A 14872-nucleotide genomic window follows, 5' to 3' on the forward strand; every position below is an offset into this window, starting at 1 on the left:
CTGTGAGAGAGGAAGTCACTAATCAAGAGAGCAGGGCCCCAGAGCAGAAGTTCATCCAGGGTATAGTCTCTTGGTGGACCATGAGAAGGCTACTCTATGAGAAATTTGGTTATGTGAGTTTGGGTGGGAAATGCAAGTTAATGAGGATATTTTTAAACTCCAAATCACATGACTAAATATTCTTTGGGCAAGGCTAAAAACAAGTTTTAAATGATTAACAGGTTGATCTCAGTTCAAGAATGATTTCCCCCTCTTTTTTGATAAGTTTTTTTCTCCCTCAGCCTTAAAGAGTTTCAAGATGATGATTTTCCCTAAGAGAACAAACAAAACCTACATCAGTATCTTTCAAATGAGATACATCTGTAGACTTACTTTGCCCAAATGAGGCCAAAGCATGCCTTTCTTTGGCCCCATCTCATCCATCTGGCTGGTTAACCACAGCACACCATAAGGGGGAAAGGATGTAATTAAGTAATGCCTTGTTCCCTTGACAATTAAACACAAATGCATTTTAATCATAACATTATACTGTATCCTGAGCCTCTGACTTTCCTTCCTTACCTAGTGGGTTAACGTGGTAAATATTCAATTCACTCCCAGGTCAGGAAAGTCCACAGACATTAGCTATTCTGCAATCTAATCTCGATCAGAGTTAATGCCAAGTCCAAATGTGTGAGTTCCAGCTGCAGGCATTTGGGTTGTCCTGCCCTGAAAAGGCTGGATTTGAAAGGAAGTGGGGAAAGGGAACACATACACACATGCACACCCCAAAACCCACTAAGTCAAATATAGAAGCTGTGTTTCCTGAATCCCAACTTGATTCTGAGACAAATAGTTACAGATCTTCTCTTGTTTCACTTATTTGGGAATTTGTCAGATTTTTTTTAAATTGCATGTTTATTTTCATTCTAGTCCAATGTCCAGAACCAAGAGCATATTTGTGATCACTACATATTGGTATTTCCTTTCCTCATTTTCGTTCTCCTCTCCCCCTCTCCCTCTCTCTAGTCTTTCTTCTTTTTAAAAAGTCATTACAGACTATTTTTGAACTGGGCCCACTTTCACACACTAAAATTCAGATGAAGGGGGAGAAGGAGGTGGAGGAAATCCAGGGAAGCCCTGCCAACTGAAAGCTGCTCTGCTTTGGGAAGGAGGAAAGTCTGTTCAGTGGAAAACACAGGCTAGGCTCTGATGGACTGAAAAGTTCTCTTCTCTCTCCCTTTCCTTGTCCATCCCTGAGACTTCATACAGCCCAGGCTGAGGGCTGGGTTTTTTAAGTGGAAGACTGAAGTTAAAGTGGAAAGAGGATGTAGAGAGCAAAGAAGGGGAGAGGGAAAGAAAACAAAGGGAGGGGGAAGGAGGAATGATGGAGGTGAAGGAAAAAGACAGGAGGGAATTGGAGGAGGACAAATAAAGGGAAGAAAGAGAAAAAAAGAAAGGAGAGAATGTTTGGGGGGGGGAGGGGAATGAGGAAAAGGAAGGGAAGGAATAAAAAGATGAAGGAAGGAGAAAGAGAGTAAGGAGAGAGAAAATCATAATGCCCGAAGGTAAGGAGTGGGAAGGACTAAAAGAAGGAAATGAGGGAGGGAAAGAAAGGAGGGGATGAAGGGGAAGAAAGAAAAAAGAAAGAAGGAGGGATGGCAAGGGAAGAGAGAAGGGGATGGAAAGTAGAGAAAAGCAAGAAGAGGGAGGGGATGAGTGAATACATAAGTGTGGAAAAAGGGAGGGCCAGCGACTGAGGGAATGGAGAGCAGGGAGGGCCTGAGAGTGGGCTCTTCGCCCGCCAGCCCGCCCGCCCCTCCCCGTCCCACCCTCTCGCTCCCTCTCTCCTTCCCTCCCTCCCTTACCGGGATGCCCGGAGCCCTCAGTTGAGGTGGGAGGCTCAGCAACCTCTCCCACCGGTGCGGCCAAGGCCGGGCCATGGGCAGCGGGAGCAGCAGGAGCAGGAGGGTGCGGAGGCAGTTGCGCAGCCCTGACAGGAACCCAGGGGTCCCTGGTGTCCAGGAGTTGGGCGATGGCAAGCAGGGCGCTGAGGCCTGCCAGGAGGAGGAGGACGGGAAGGATGAGCAGGAGGAAGGCTCAAGGAAAGGGGCCCACGGGGACTGCGCTGTCCAAGCCTCCGAGTCTCTCCCAAAAGGCGAGGAGAAGGAGCCGGAGTCAGAGTCTCTGCTGCTGGACCAGATACTGGCCGAGTCGGAGGCCTGGGACCCAACATTCGAACCCTGGCCAAGCAGGGTCTCCCACTCTCGGCCGCGGCCGGACCCACACCTGGGTGGGGCTCCCCGCTCCCAGGCCAAGCTCAGCAGCAGGGAAGAGCGCCAGGTGAGTGATGAGGGTCCGTCCTGTCCAACCCGTATCGTGTCCAGTCCCCGGCCTCAGCCTGCGCCTCCCTCCTTAGTCTCTCCCCGCCTCTGTAGAGACCGCCCGGTTCCCCGCAACCTCCTGTCCTCTGCCCTGCCAGCCAGTGCCCGGCTCATCCTTCCCAGCCCTTCTCCCTCGCTCTACCTGGTCATCCAATCTTCCTGCTCCCCTTAGGTGGCAGAGCAGACCACTCCCACGCCCTGGACTCACCTTCCCCAGGAGGAGGACGGGGTCGGGAACTAGCCGAACATCTCACTGCTGGGTACTTCCCTCCCCCACCTCCGCCCCCGGCACACTTCTCTTTCTCCTGCTTTTCACTTCCCTCTCCCTCTCTTCCATCCCTTCTTCCTCCCTCCCTCCTCTCCTCTGTCTCCTCTCTTCCCACTTCTCCCCCTGCATTTTTTTCTTTTCCTCCCTTTCTTCTTCCCTGTAAATCTCCCCCATCTTCTCCCATGTCTCCTCTCTGACACACTGAGGCATGGAATCTAAACGATTTGGACAGACTAGAACATTAGGCTGAAGCTAATCAAAGGAAATTTAATAAGAATGCATAGAAACTCTTACAGCTTGATTTGATTTTAAGAATACAGAGGAGAGAACAGTTAGAAAGCAGTTCGTTTGAAAAAAATCTGGGGGTTTGTGATGGACTGCAACCTTAATAAGTCAACCCTGGTATATGACAGCCAAAACCAAAGCAAAATAAAAAAACCTGAAGCCATCTAATGCTAAAGAGAAGCCAGGCTTCCAGCATTAAGGAGATCATAGTCCTGTTGTATTCTGTCCTAGCTGGCCCACATTTAGAAGTGTATGTTCATTTCTTGGCACCACATTTTAGAAAAAAAATTGATAACTTGATTAAGTATCCAAGCAAGGTGTCATAGTGGATCAAAATGCTTCCTGCTTCAAAAAGCTATGTGTTTGTTTCTGAGCAAATCACTTAACCTCTCTCAGCCTGTTTCCTTATCTGTAATGTGGGGATAATTAATAATAATGGCTTCCCTCCAGAGGATAAAATGAGATATTTATAAAGTGCAGTTATATACATGCTAGTTATTATCATGAAGAGGAGGGCAATCCAAATTGTAGAGGGTTTTAGTTTAATGTCAAATGAGAATCCACTGAAGGAATTGAGTGGAGAAGGGAAGTGGGTAGTACTGCATGGTGACTGCCTATCATCCCCATACACACGCACTTTGGAGGTCACCAAGTGTGCTGGTCCTTCGTTGGCAAAGAAGACCATGCCATCAGAGAAATAATGACATGACTTGCACTTGACTTTGTTTTGAGTGACGGAGGACTGTGCAGGTCACCAGCCTCACTTCTCCTCCAGAGCTATCTGAACCCAGTGACCAGATATTCATCAGGATGACTGGAGATGACCCAGGATGAGGCAATTGGGGTTAAGTGACTTGCCCAAGGTCACACAGCTAGTGAGTGTCAAGCATCTGAGGCGAGATTTGAACTTAGGTCTTCCTGACTTCTGCACTGGTGCTTTTTCCACTGCACCACCTAGTTGCCCTAGGTCATCAAGTGAAGTCTGGATGAATACTTGTCAGGTAAGTGGTAGAAGGAATGCTTTAGGGTATAGGTTGGACTGTATTGCTGCTCACATCCCCATCAACTCTGAAATTCTTTAATTCTCCCTCTCTGTCTTCCCATAGTTCTCTCTCTGCATGTCTCTCTGTCTCTCTCTGTTTCTGTGTCTCTATCTCTGTGTACGCCTGTCTCTGCCTCTCTGTCTTTCTCTTAATCTCTCTTTCAATCTCTCTCTCTCTTTCTGTCTTTGTCTATATCCCTATCTGTGTGTGTCTCTGTCTCTATTTCTCTGTCTTTGTCTCTGTCTCTAGCACTGTCTTGCTGAATCTGTATCCCTCCCTCTCCGTTTCTCTTTCCTCTCTAATATACATTTTAGGAGCTAAGTAGTAGCAAGTACCTCAGAGTACGAAAGCCAAAAGGGATTTTCCTTATACAGTGAAGTTCTAGACTGAGGTCAAAAGGCAAAGGAAGTTGGGATATTATGATGTAATCTTAGAATCCGCTATGGAATATCAGAAGTGAAAGAAACCTTAGAGAACATCCAGGCTTTACAAGAAGAGAGGAAAGCTAAAGCTCTTGGACTAATCCAAGGTCACAAAGCAAATTAGTGGCAGAACTGGGTTTGGAACCTTCCTTTTCTTGTAAAGCAGCTACAATATTCTTTTATTTTGTTGTGGTTTTTTTTTTGTAAATGCTGTGAAGCCTATCTTTACATTCCTTATTCCCTTTCCCAGTTACTTATAATGATAACTAAAATAAAATAAAGTAACCCTTGCATTTAACAGTTTTATTCTTCTTTCCCTCTGAATGACCAGGGAATTAAGGTCTTTAAAACCATGAAGACTCACTTGATCTGGGAGTATTGTTAAAAATAACTAGCATCCTCCTTCCTGAAGCATCAGCAGTGGGGTTTAGAGACAGAGGGAAAGTGAGTCATAAATATTTTTTAGCAACTCAGATTTTTCTCCTCAATTATTTTTAACTGAGGTCAATTAAATCAGGACTGTAAGGAGCTAGGTATCACAGTGAAGACAGTGCTGGATCTGGAGTCAGGAAGACTTAAGTGATATTACAACAACAACTAATACTACTACATATACCGTTGAAGAAACTGAGGCAGAGGTTAGGTGGCTTGCCCAGGGTCACACAGCTTGTATATGTTTGAGTCTGGATTTGAATTAAACTCCCTGGGTTATTGGGAGGAATAAATGAGAATATTTGTAAAGCACTTTCTAAACCTTAAAGCATTATATAAAAGCTAGTTATGATTATATTAATTATTCATCATTATAACAATGAACCTCTAAGATTGCATCAGTTTACAATTATGTAAAGCTTTTTTATATTAAAAAAAAGGTAACAGTTGTGGGAGGAAGGAAAAAGAAACCTCTCTCCTGAAGTGAATTTGATCTCCAAGTGGGGAGCCAGGTTTTAATGATCTTTTGTTTCCTAAGGCCTCTGCACAACTCAGATGGTAACAGAGGGAACACAAAAGAGAGAATGGTGTGTGTGTGTGTGTGTGTGTGTGTGTGTATTTTTTTCTGCAGTTTGATTAGATAAAGAGGATGAAGCATTGAAATTTGTTCTTAGCCCTTGAAATCCAGGTGGAAAGACAGTGGAGAGACACTTAGAAAGATAATGAGGTCCTGAGGAAATGTCTATTTGGAGATGCATCTTTATAGACTACACCTTTGGCGTATCCTTAGCAACAGCAGCCCCAGTCCACATGACACAATAGAATGTTCACCCTGGAAGGGACCTTAGAGATAACCCAAGTCTGAGCTGCTCATTTTACAGGTAAAGAAGCTATGGCCTCTAGAGAGGTAAAGCAACTTACCTGAGGTAATAGAGGTAGTGAGTGATGGAGGCAAGGCTCAAACTCAGGTCTCCTGCCATGGTACCTTTCCATGGTACCATGTGTCTCCCAGGACAGGATGATAATTGTAATGGTAACAACATGAACACTAAAGTATTGGATTTACAGCTAGAAGGGAACTTAGAGGGCATCTAGTCCAACTCCTTCATTTTACAGATGAAGACACAGGTCCAGAAAAGTGGAAACTTGCCCACTTGGGTAAGTGACTTATACAAAGTCAGCCAGATGGAAAGATTTGAACTCAGGTCCTCTGACTGCTAAAGTCAGACCTCTTTTCACTGTAACACACTCACCAAATCAACAGGCATTTATTAAACACCTACTACATACCAGGCCCTGTACTAAGCATGAGGATACAAAGAGAGGCAAAAGAAGGTCCCTGCTCTCACAGTCTAATGGGGGAGACACATGCATACAACTTATTGTTATTGTTCAATCGTGTCCAATTCTTCGTGACCGCATTTGGGGCTTCCTTGGCAAAGATACTGAAGTAGTTTGTCATTTTCTCCTCCAGATCATTTTACAGATGAGGAAACTGAGGCAAACAGGGTTAAGTAACTTACCCAGAGTCACACAACGACAAAGTATCTTAAGCAGGATTTGAACTCAGGTCTTCCTGACTCCAGGAATATATCTATCTATCTATATATAGAGAGATAGATAGAGAGATAGATATATGTATGTATATATATATATATATGTATGTCTATACACATGATCAGTTGGAGAAAATTACCAGAGGAAAGGCAAGTAAGATTAAAGAGGACCAAGAAAGGCTTCTTACAGAAGGTGTCACTTTAGCAGGTATTTGAAGGAAGACACTGATTCAATAATAGTAGTAATGCTGATACATTTGTTTGTTACTTTAAAGCTTACAGAGAAGCTCTCAACCACCCTCTGAGATAGGTTACAGTGAAGTGACTTACTTAAGGTCACACAGCTCCTCAGCGTCCAAGGTTATAAACATGAATGACTAGAACCCAAAGGTATGTGCTAATATGGACCATGAGCAGAAACTAGCCTGCCTGTGAGAGCCAAGACCTTTCAATGCACTGAGGAAACATGCTATAGAACTCATATGGCAATGACAATATTTTAAAATCTACTTATAATAATACTTCATTTATCCAGCATCATTGGACAATTTGCTGTTCTTTAGAGGTGAATTTTTCAAATGACTGAGATTCCTCACTTTAGGCATCCAACCTGTTATTTTCATGATTTGAGATGGAAATCTTTAAAATGTGTCATTTGCCTCCATTCCTTCTTACACAGCCTGTACTTCCAAGGATCCAAAGGATGAGGAGTCTTTCATCTGTGCGGGCATTTCTTCCACAGACCTAGATCTCATTCACCCCTCTAATCCCACCCCACCCCCAGCACACACACACACATACACACACACACACACACACACACACACACACACACACACACACACACACACACACACACACACACACACACACCCCTTAGCTGATGGGCCTTTATGAGTTATTGCAGCCAGAAATACTCCCACCCTGTTGGCCAGGCTTCTGTGCATTTAACTATATTGGCCTCAGATAATAGATACACCATCCGTTTCTGAACCTGAACCTGAAACCTTTCCACATCAATAGAACCAGGGAGAGTTGGAGCTTCACTGTGACAGCCTTGAAGAAGGATCATTTTGATTTTCTTTTATGTCCCTAGTACTTCAAACAGTACCTGACACATAGTAGATACTGAATCAAAGTTGATTGATTGATTGAGAGGATTTTTGTGGAAGAAATAACTTCTACTGAGCACAATTCAATCTTATTTTCTGGATTGCTCAGGATCACCCTTACGAACATCTGTTATCATGATCTGTTGTAACACAGAGAAAAGTACAACTGTTGTTGTGGGGATAATTTTTCCTTAACAAAAGACCCAGACTTTTGTGGACTTTGAATTCTTGTGTCAGCTTTTATGGTTTTTCTGTCTCTTCACCACTGTCCAGGTGTCACCTTTCACTTTTGACTGCTCTTAGTATATTAGAATCCAGCTACCCTTTTCTACTTCATTCCCAAACACCTGATCTAATTTGCTGTTTCTAAGCAGCTACAAAGAAACATTATAGCCAAGCTTATTAGAAGTATTTGTTAACTAAGATGAAAAAAATCTCTGAAAGGCCCTGAGAAACTGAGGGAAAAGAAGCATTGACGAGCTTTATAAGTAAAGAATACAGAGCTTTAAAATCCATAGCTTTTTGTTTGACAGCTATTTTTACCACCCAGCGTCCTTAGTAACTGCTAGGTGGTGCAGTCGATGGAATGCTGGAGTCAGGAAGACTTGAGTTCAGATCTAGCCTCATACACTTCTTAGTTGTGTAACCCTAGGCACATCTCATCAACCTCGTTCTTCATCAGTTGTCTTAACTGTAAAATGGGGACAATTCAGCACCTGCTTCCCAGAGCTGTTGTGAGGCTCCAATGAGTTATATCTTCAAAACTTTACTCATGACACCTTCAGCATGAAGCTTTTCCTGATTACTCCCCTCCCCCAGTTGGGAGTTCCTCCCAATTTATCAAGATAAATTTATTTTGTACATTCATATATATACATATATGTGTGTATATATGTGTATATGTATATATATGTGTATATATGCATAAACTATGAATAAAATAACATTTTCCCTATTGGAATATAAAAAGGTGATACTTTAACTGTTATTTGAAGGAAGCCACTGACTGAATAATGATAGTAGTACTAATGACACATTTGTTTAGTCCTTTAAAACTTACAGGGAGAGTTTGAGCTTCACTGGGACAGCCTTGACTACCTGGCACACAGCTGGCACTCAAGAAGTGCTTGTTTCCTTTCTTTTCTTTTGCTTCCTTCCTGTTTTTTGACTATGTCTCAGATATGTGAGGCTTCTAGCCCTGGATAAATGAAGTGATTTTAAAAGTTCAATCAATTTTGTTCCAGAAAGCCTTTTTCTTTATTTTCAGGCTTAGAGTTCTATTGATACATTTTGTCTTCAGGTATAACAAACACTTCCTGGCAAACACTCAAAGTGCATTCCTTAAAATACAGTTTCTTGTTGTTAATTAATAGAAAGGATGAGTAGGTCATTTAACTTGACAGTTCAATGTTAGCATTTTATTTGCCCAGAGTTTTGGATACCTTCCACACTGACTTCATTTGCGGTGTTGTAGACGTGTGTCTATGTGTATGTATAAATACATATATACGTGTGCACACGTGCATAGTTTTCTTGGTTTACTTTCTATGTATCAATTCACACAAATGTTTCCACATTCATTTCCTACGTTTCTCTGAACTCTTTCTAGTCATCATTTCTTACTGTGCAGTAACATTCCATAATCTGTTAAGCCATTCATTCCTTGCTTGTGGAATACATATTTGAAAATACATTTTTATGAATGCTTTTTGTGTTTACAAATAAAATGAAGTCATTATCTTCTTCCCCACCCCCAACCACCTCCTTCCTAAAAGTCTCTACCCCCATATAGGTTGAGACTCACAGTTTAAGAAATGCTGAAGGGGTCAAAAGAGGGAAAAGTTTAAGAAGCCCTGGCCAGAGAACCAAAATAAGACCTCCAAATTGTGATCTAGAGGATGCTGGTCTTGGAGACCAAATACCCAAGATCTTCTCCAGGTTTTGCCGCTGATTAGCTGTGACCTTGGAAAAGTTTGTCTTTCACGCTGGGTCTCGGCTTCCTTATCTATAAAGCCACAGGGAGTTTAATTAGAATATGATCTGGTTTATATGATATCTATGATCTTTTTTCTGTGACGGTGAGAAGTAGCAGAAACAGGGTGGTTGCCAGCAAGAGGATGAATCCTGGATACCATTTTAACTCAGACTTTTCAAAGGTTCAGCTCTACGAGGCTGAATTCCTTCACCAAATTTGGTTACATTACTTGGCAGTTCATCAGGATCTTCTGGGAGATTTGTGTTGGACATGTGTTTAGGACAGAGGAACAATAGGAGATGGGCTAAAGATCCTGGAGCTGGGCTTCTTAAAATGTGCAAGTCTGTTGTGTTTGGGTTTTTTGGTTTTTGTTATTGGGTTTGTTTTTTTTTTTTTAGTTTAAGAAAAGCCTTTGTTCTCTGGCTATTTATTTCCATGGAAATTTCTTTTGATCAATCCTTTAGCCCTTCCCTGGTGTAATGATTTTAACAGATCAGATTTAGAGTTGGAACTAAACCCTAAAAATACCTGGTTCACCTACCCCATTTTACAGAGAAGGAAACTGAGATCTCTTCATAATGATAACTCTATTAATCAGAAAGTCTGAGGCTGCCCAAGGGCAGAGAAAAGAACCCTGGACTTGGGGTTCGTTGGAGTTTCAACTCTCCTTTTTCCTGTTGTGACCTAGTGAGTCACTTTTCAACAATTAAACAACAGTGAGACAGCAGACACATGAAGTGCCTGCTACATGCCAGGCATTAGACTGGAAACTCAGGATACAAAGAGAGCAAAAAGAAGCTGCCCCTGACTTCAAAGAGTTTCTGTTATATTGGGAGAATGCATCACTAAGCAAATACAAAATGTACAAATTAATTTTAGGGAAGGGGCAATTAGGTGGCACAGTGGATAGAGTCTGGAGTCAGGAAGACCAGAGTTCAAATCCAGTCTCAAGTTCAAACTAGTTCTATGGCCCTAGGCAAGTCACTTAACCCTGTTTGCCTCAGTTTCCTGGTGTGTAAAATGAGCTGGAGAAGGAAATGACAAACCACTCCATTATCTTTGTCAAGAAAGCGCTAAATGTGGCCATAAAGAGTCAGAAATGACTGAAATGACTGAACAAACAATAAATTTTAGAAGGAGTGAAACTGCATTAACATTTTGAAATTCAAGCCATGACCCATGTAGGAGGTGGTAGTTGGTTGTCCTTCATCTTCAAAGAGGACCAAAATGACATCACCATGATAAAATGAAATTTCAGTGTGTCCGACTGTGGCTAATCAGACCAATATGAATTCGGAATGTTCTACCATAGGTTGGGCACAGATAGTTTATGTGAATATTTGGGGTGGATATCCCAAATTTGTGTATCCTGCATTTACTTTGTGCTGTCTCAATTCTGCTTTGCTCAAAGAGCACAGCACCTTTTCTCATGAGGGCACGTCATGCTCAGCAGTCCTGTGCCAGTGTCTCCTATGTTACATAGTGAAAGCCAAAGTTCTTGAGAGTATCCTTGTATCGCATTTTCTGGCCACCATGTGATTGCCTACCTCATGTGAGTTCTCCATAAAATAGTCTTTTTGGCAAGCATACATTTTCCATTCGAACAACGTGGCCAGCCCATTGGAGTTGCACTCTCTGAAGCATAGTTTGAATATTTGGCTCTTCAACTCCAGCAAAGACTTCAGTGTCTGGCACCTTATCCTGCCAGGTGATCCTCAGAATCTTCCTAAGACAGTTCAAATGGAAGCAATTCAGTTTCCTGGCATGACACTGGTAGACTGTCCATGTTTCGCAAGCATACAGCAATGAAGTCAGCACAATGGCTCTGTAGACCTTCAGTTTGGTATTCAGTCTAATACCTCTTCTCTCCCAAATTTTTCTTCAGTGTTTTCTCCCAAACACTGAGCTAGCTCAGGCAATGCATGCATCATTCTCATTGTTAATGTGTACATCCCTGGAAAGTACACTACCAAGGTAAGTGAACTTACACATAGCGTTCAAAACTCCATTTGTTGTAACTGATGGCTCCACATATGGATGGTGTGGTAGTGGCTGATGGAGCACCTGTGTTTTCTTGGTGTTAATTATTAGGCCAAAATTAGTGCAGGCAGCAGAGAATTGATCCATACTTTGTTGCATCTCAGCTTCAGAGGCTACACTGAGTGCATAATCATCTACAAACAGAAAATCATTCACCAGCACTCCCTCTACTTTGGTCTTGGCTTGTAGCCCTTTCAAATTGAAGAACTTACTTCAACCAAGTAGTTGACCTTGATGCCATGTTCATCCTCATTGAAAGCGTTTGTCAACATGGCCGAAAACATCATACTAAAAAGCATGGGAGCAAGCACACAGCCTGTTCCACTCCACTGGTGATTGGGAAGGCACGAGAGCATTGTCAACTATCCAAAACCCGGGCAAACATGCCATCATGAAATTGATATACAATATTGATGAACTTCTCCAGGCAACCAAATTTTGACATAATTTTCCATAAGCCCTCATGACTAACAGCATCAAAGGCCTTGGTCAGATCTACAAACATTGTGTACGGACTGTTCTACTCCTGGCATTTCTCCTGGAGTTGTCGGGCAGCAAACACCATATCGACTGTTCCTCAGCCCTTTCTGAAGACACACTGGCTCTCAGGTATATGCCCATCTTCCAGGTGAAGGATCAGTCAAGGAGGACTCTAGCAAGAATTTTGCCAGCAATGACTAAGAGAAAGACTCCCCCATGGTTGTCACAGAACAATTTATTCCTTTACCTTTACAGAGATGACAATGGAGGCATCCTTGAACTCCTGTTGGATAACCTGCTCTTGCCATATAACCTGGAAAATTTCAGTCACCTTTTGTGTGAGCAATGGTCCCCCTACCTTGTAAATCTCAACTGGAATAGAATCAGCACCAGGTGCTTTGCCACATGAAAGGAGCCTAATGACCCCCAAAACCTCTTCTTCAGTTGGAAGTTCAGCTAAGGAGGGATTGACTTCAACCTGAGGTAAACATTCAATGGCCTCAGCATTGATTGATGATGGTCTCTTAAGAACACTATGGAAGTGTTCAGCCCATCTCTCTAGGATCATGTCCTTATCACTAATCAATGTACACTAATCAATCTATCTGCACAGAGTAGTTGTGATGGACCATAGGTTTTTGGTCCATAAATAGCTTTCAGGGAATCATGAAAGTGCTTTGGATTGTTACTATCAGTACAAAACTGAATTACCTGAGGAACAAATGTAGTAAAGGCTGTGAAACATTTTCTATAAGGTATTCTACAAGGTGTCCCAAAAGTTTGAGTGAAGTTTTAGGCAGCTCAAAGCTGCACTCAGACTTTTGGGACACTATAAAAATCACAGGAAACTCAAAAAGCTTTCTGGGTGTGAGAACCCCCTCCATTTGTAGATCAATACCAGACTAAACTCATTAGGTGAGTTCTAGGAACACAAAAGGTTAAGCAACTTGGCTAAGTTCACAGAGCTAGTGTCAGAGGTAGGATCTGAACTTGGGCCTTTTTGACTTCAGGCCTAGCAGTATGTCAGGCAGATGACCTGAGATCAAATTTTTCCTCTGACACTCACTAGCTATGTTGTTTTTAGCAAATCAGTCACTTAAGAAACATGTATTGAGTGCCTACTGTGTGCCGGATACAAAGAAAGACGAAAAATAGTCCTTGCCCTCAAAGAGCTTATAGTCTAGTGGGAAAACAACACATGTGCAGACAACCATGTACAAACAAGTTCTATATGAGATAAATGAGAAATAATCAATAGAGGGAAGGCACCAGCATTAAAAGGGAGTCAGGTAAGGCTTCCTGTAGAAGGTAGGATTTTAGCTGGGGCTTGAAGGAAGCCCAGATGTCCAGAGGACAGATGAGGAGGCATGGGGAAACAGCCAGGGAAAATACCCAGTCAAGTGAACAGAAATAGCAAAGGAGCCAGTATTCAAGCCAGGATCAAAGAGATTATATTAAGGTATAAGGTGTAAGATGTCTAGAAAAGGTGGATGTGGGAATCAGGTTATAAAGGATTTCAAATTTGATTCTAGAGATGATAAGGAGCCACGCTGGAGTTTACTGAGTAGGGAGTGAGAGTGACACAGTTATATTTATACTTTAGCAAGATCATTTGGACAGCTGAATGGAAGATGAATTGGAGTGGGGAAAGACGTATGGTGATAAAGGTAAAACTAATAGCTAGTATTTATATAGCATTTTAAGGTTTGCAAAGCACTTTACAAATTTTGTTGTTGTTCAGTCGTGTCCAACTCTTCATGACCTCATTTAGGGTTTTCTTGACAAAGGACAGTAGAATAGTTTGCCATTTCCTTCTCTGGCTCATTTTATAGATGAGGAAACTGAGGCAAACAGGGTTAAATGACAGAGTCCCACAGCTATTATTTTAAGCAGTATTCAAACTCAGGTCTTCCTGGTCCAATGCCATATCCACTGTGCCACCTAGCTCATTTTAGCTTTACAACTACCCTCGGATATAGGTGCTATTATTATCCCTATTTTATAGGTAAGGAAACTGAAACACAGGATGGTTAAGTGACTGAGATAGGATCACACAGCTAGTAAGTGTCTAAAGCAGAATTTGAACTCAGGTCTTCCTCACTCCACGTTCAGTGCTGTAATGACTTGGCTACCAGCTGCTTGTCTTCATGCCCTTAGTGGGATTTGATATATTTCTGGGTTTCATCATATCAAAATACTTAAATCCCCAAAGCAAGGAGCAGCTTGGCTCACTGGGAAGCCCACTGGATTTGGCATCAGAAAAGCAGATTAGGAAAGACACTTCACTACTATAGATCTGTTTCCTCATTTGTAAATTAGGGACAACTATGCCTTGTATCACCCATCCCAGAATTGTTGTGAGGAAAGTCAATGTGAGTTATTGCTACTCTCTCAAGGCTTCACTCTCTCATCTATAAATTGGAGATAACAGTAATTAAACTATCTACCTTTCAGAGCAACTGTAAGGAAAGCAATCTGTAAACTCTAAGGCTTAAAATAAAAATGGGAACTCTTTTTAATCTCCCAAGGCCTCAATTTACTAACTTGTGAAATGAAAGGGCTTCTGAAAGACCTCCTTCAAGGATGAATTTCCATGACTGATCTGCTGATTAAGAGGCGGTGTAATATAGTAGAAAGCAACCTGGTCACGGAGTTAGGAAGACCTGGGTTCATGTCCCACAGTGACATGTACTGACTATGTGACTGAGCAAGTTATTTACCCTTGGTGCTCTGGACAATAGTCTAAGACTCTAAGAGAGTGAAGATCTGCTTTGGTAGAGGAAGTTCTTCACCCAGGGATCCCTAGGTCACTTAAATCACAGATCCAGTAAAGGGGGGGAAAGGGGGTACCACTAAATCTGTGACTGGATTAGTTTGGAAAACTTCTAGAGAATCT

General features: G+C 42.2%; 1 protein-coding gene across 1 annotated transcript in view; it reads left to right on the forward strand.

Annotated features, from left to right (window-relative positions):
- Positions 1-1820: 1820 nt before the first annotated feature.
- Positions 1821-14872, forward strand: part of CYS1 (cystin 1) — a 32506-nt gene continuing 19454 nt past the window's right edge. Inside the window, exon 1 of the mRNA XM_072634236.1 lies at positions 1821-2322. Within this exon, the coding sequence (XP_072490337.1) occupies positions 1921-2322 (402 nt within the window). The 5' untranslated portion in view covers positions 1821-1920. The remainder of the gene's footprint in view (positions 2323-14872) is intronic.

The sequence above is a fragment of the Notamacropus eugenii genome, chromosome 1 (genome assembly GCF_028372415.1).
Source record: "Notamacropus eugenii isolate mMacEug1 chromosome 1, mMacEug1.pri_v2, whole genome shotgun sequence".
NCBI lineage: Eukaryota > Metazoa > Chordata > Mammalia > Diprotodontia > Macropodidae > Notamacropus > Notamacropus eugenii.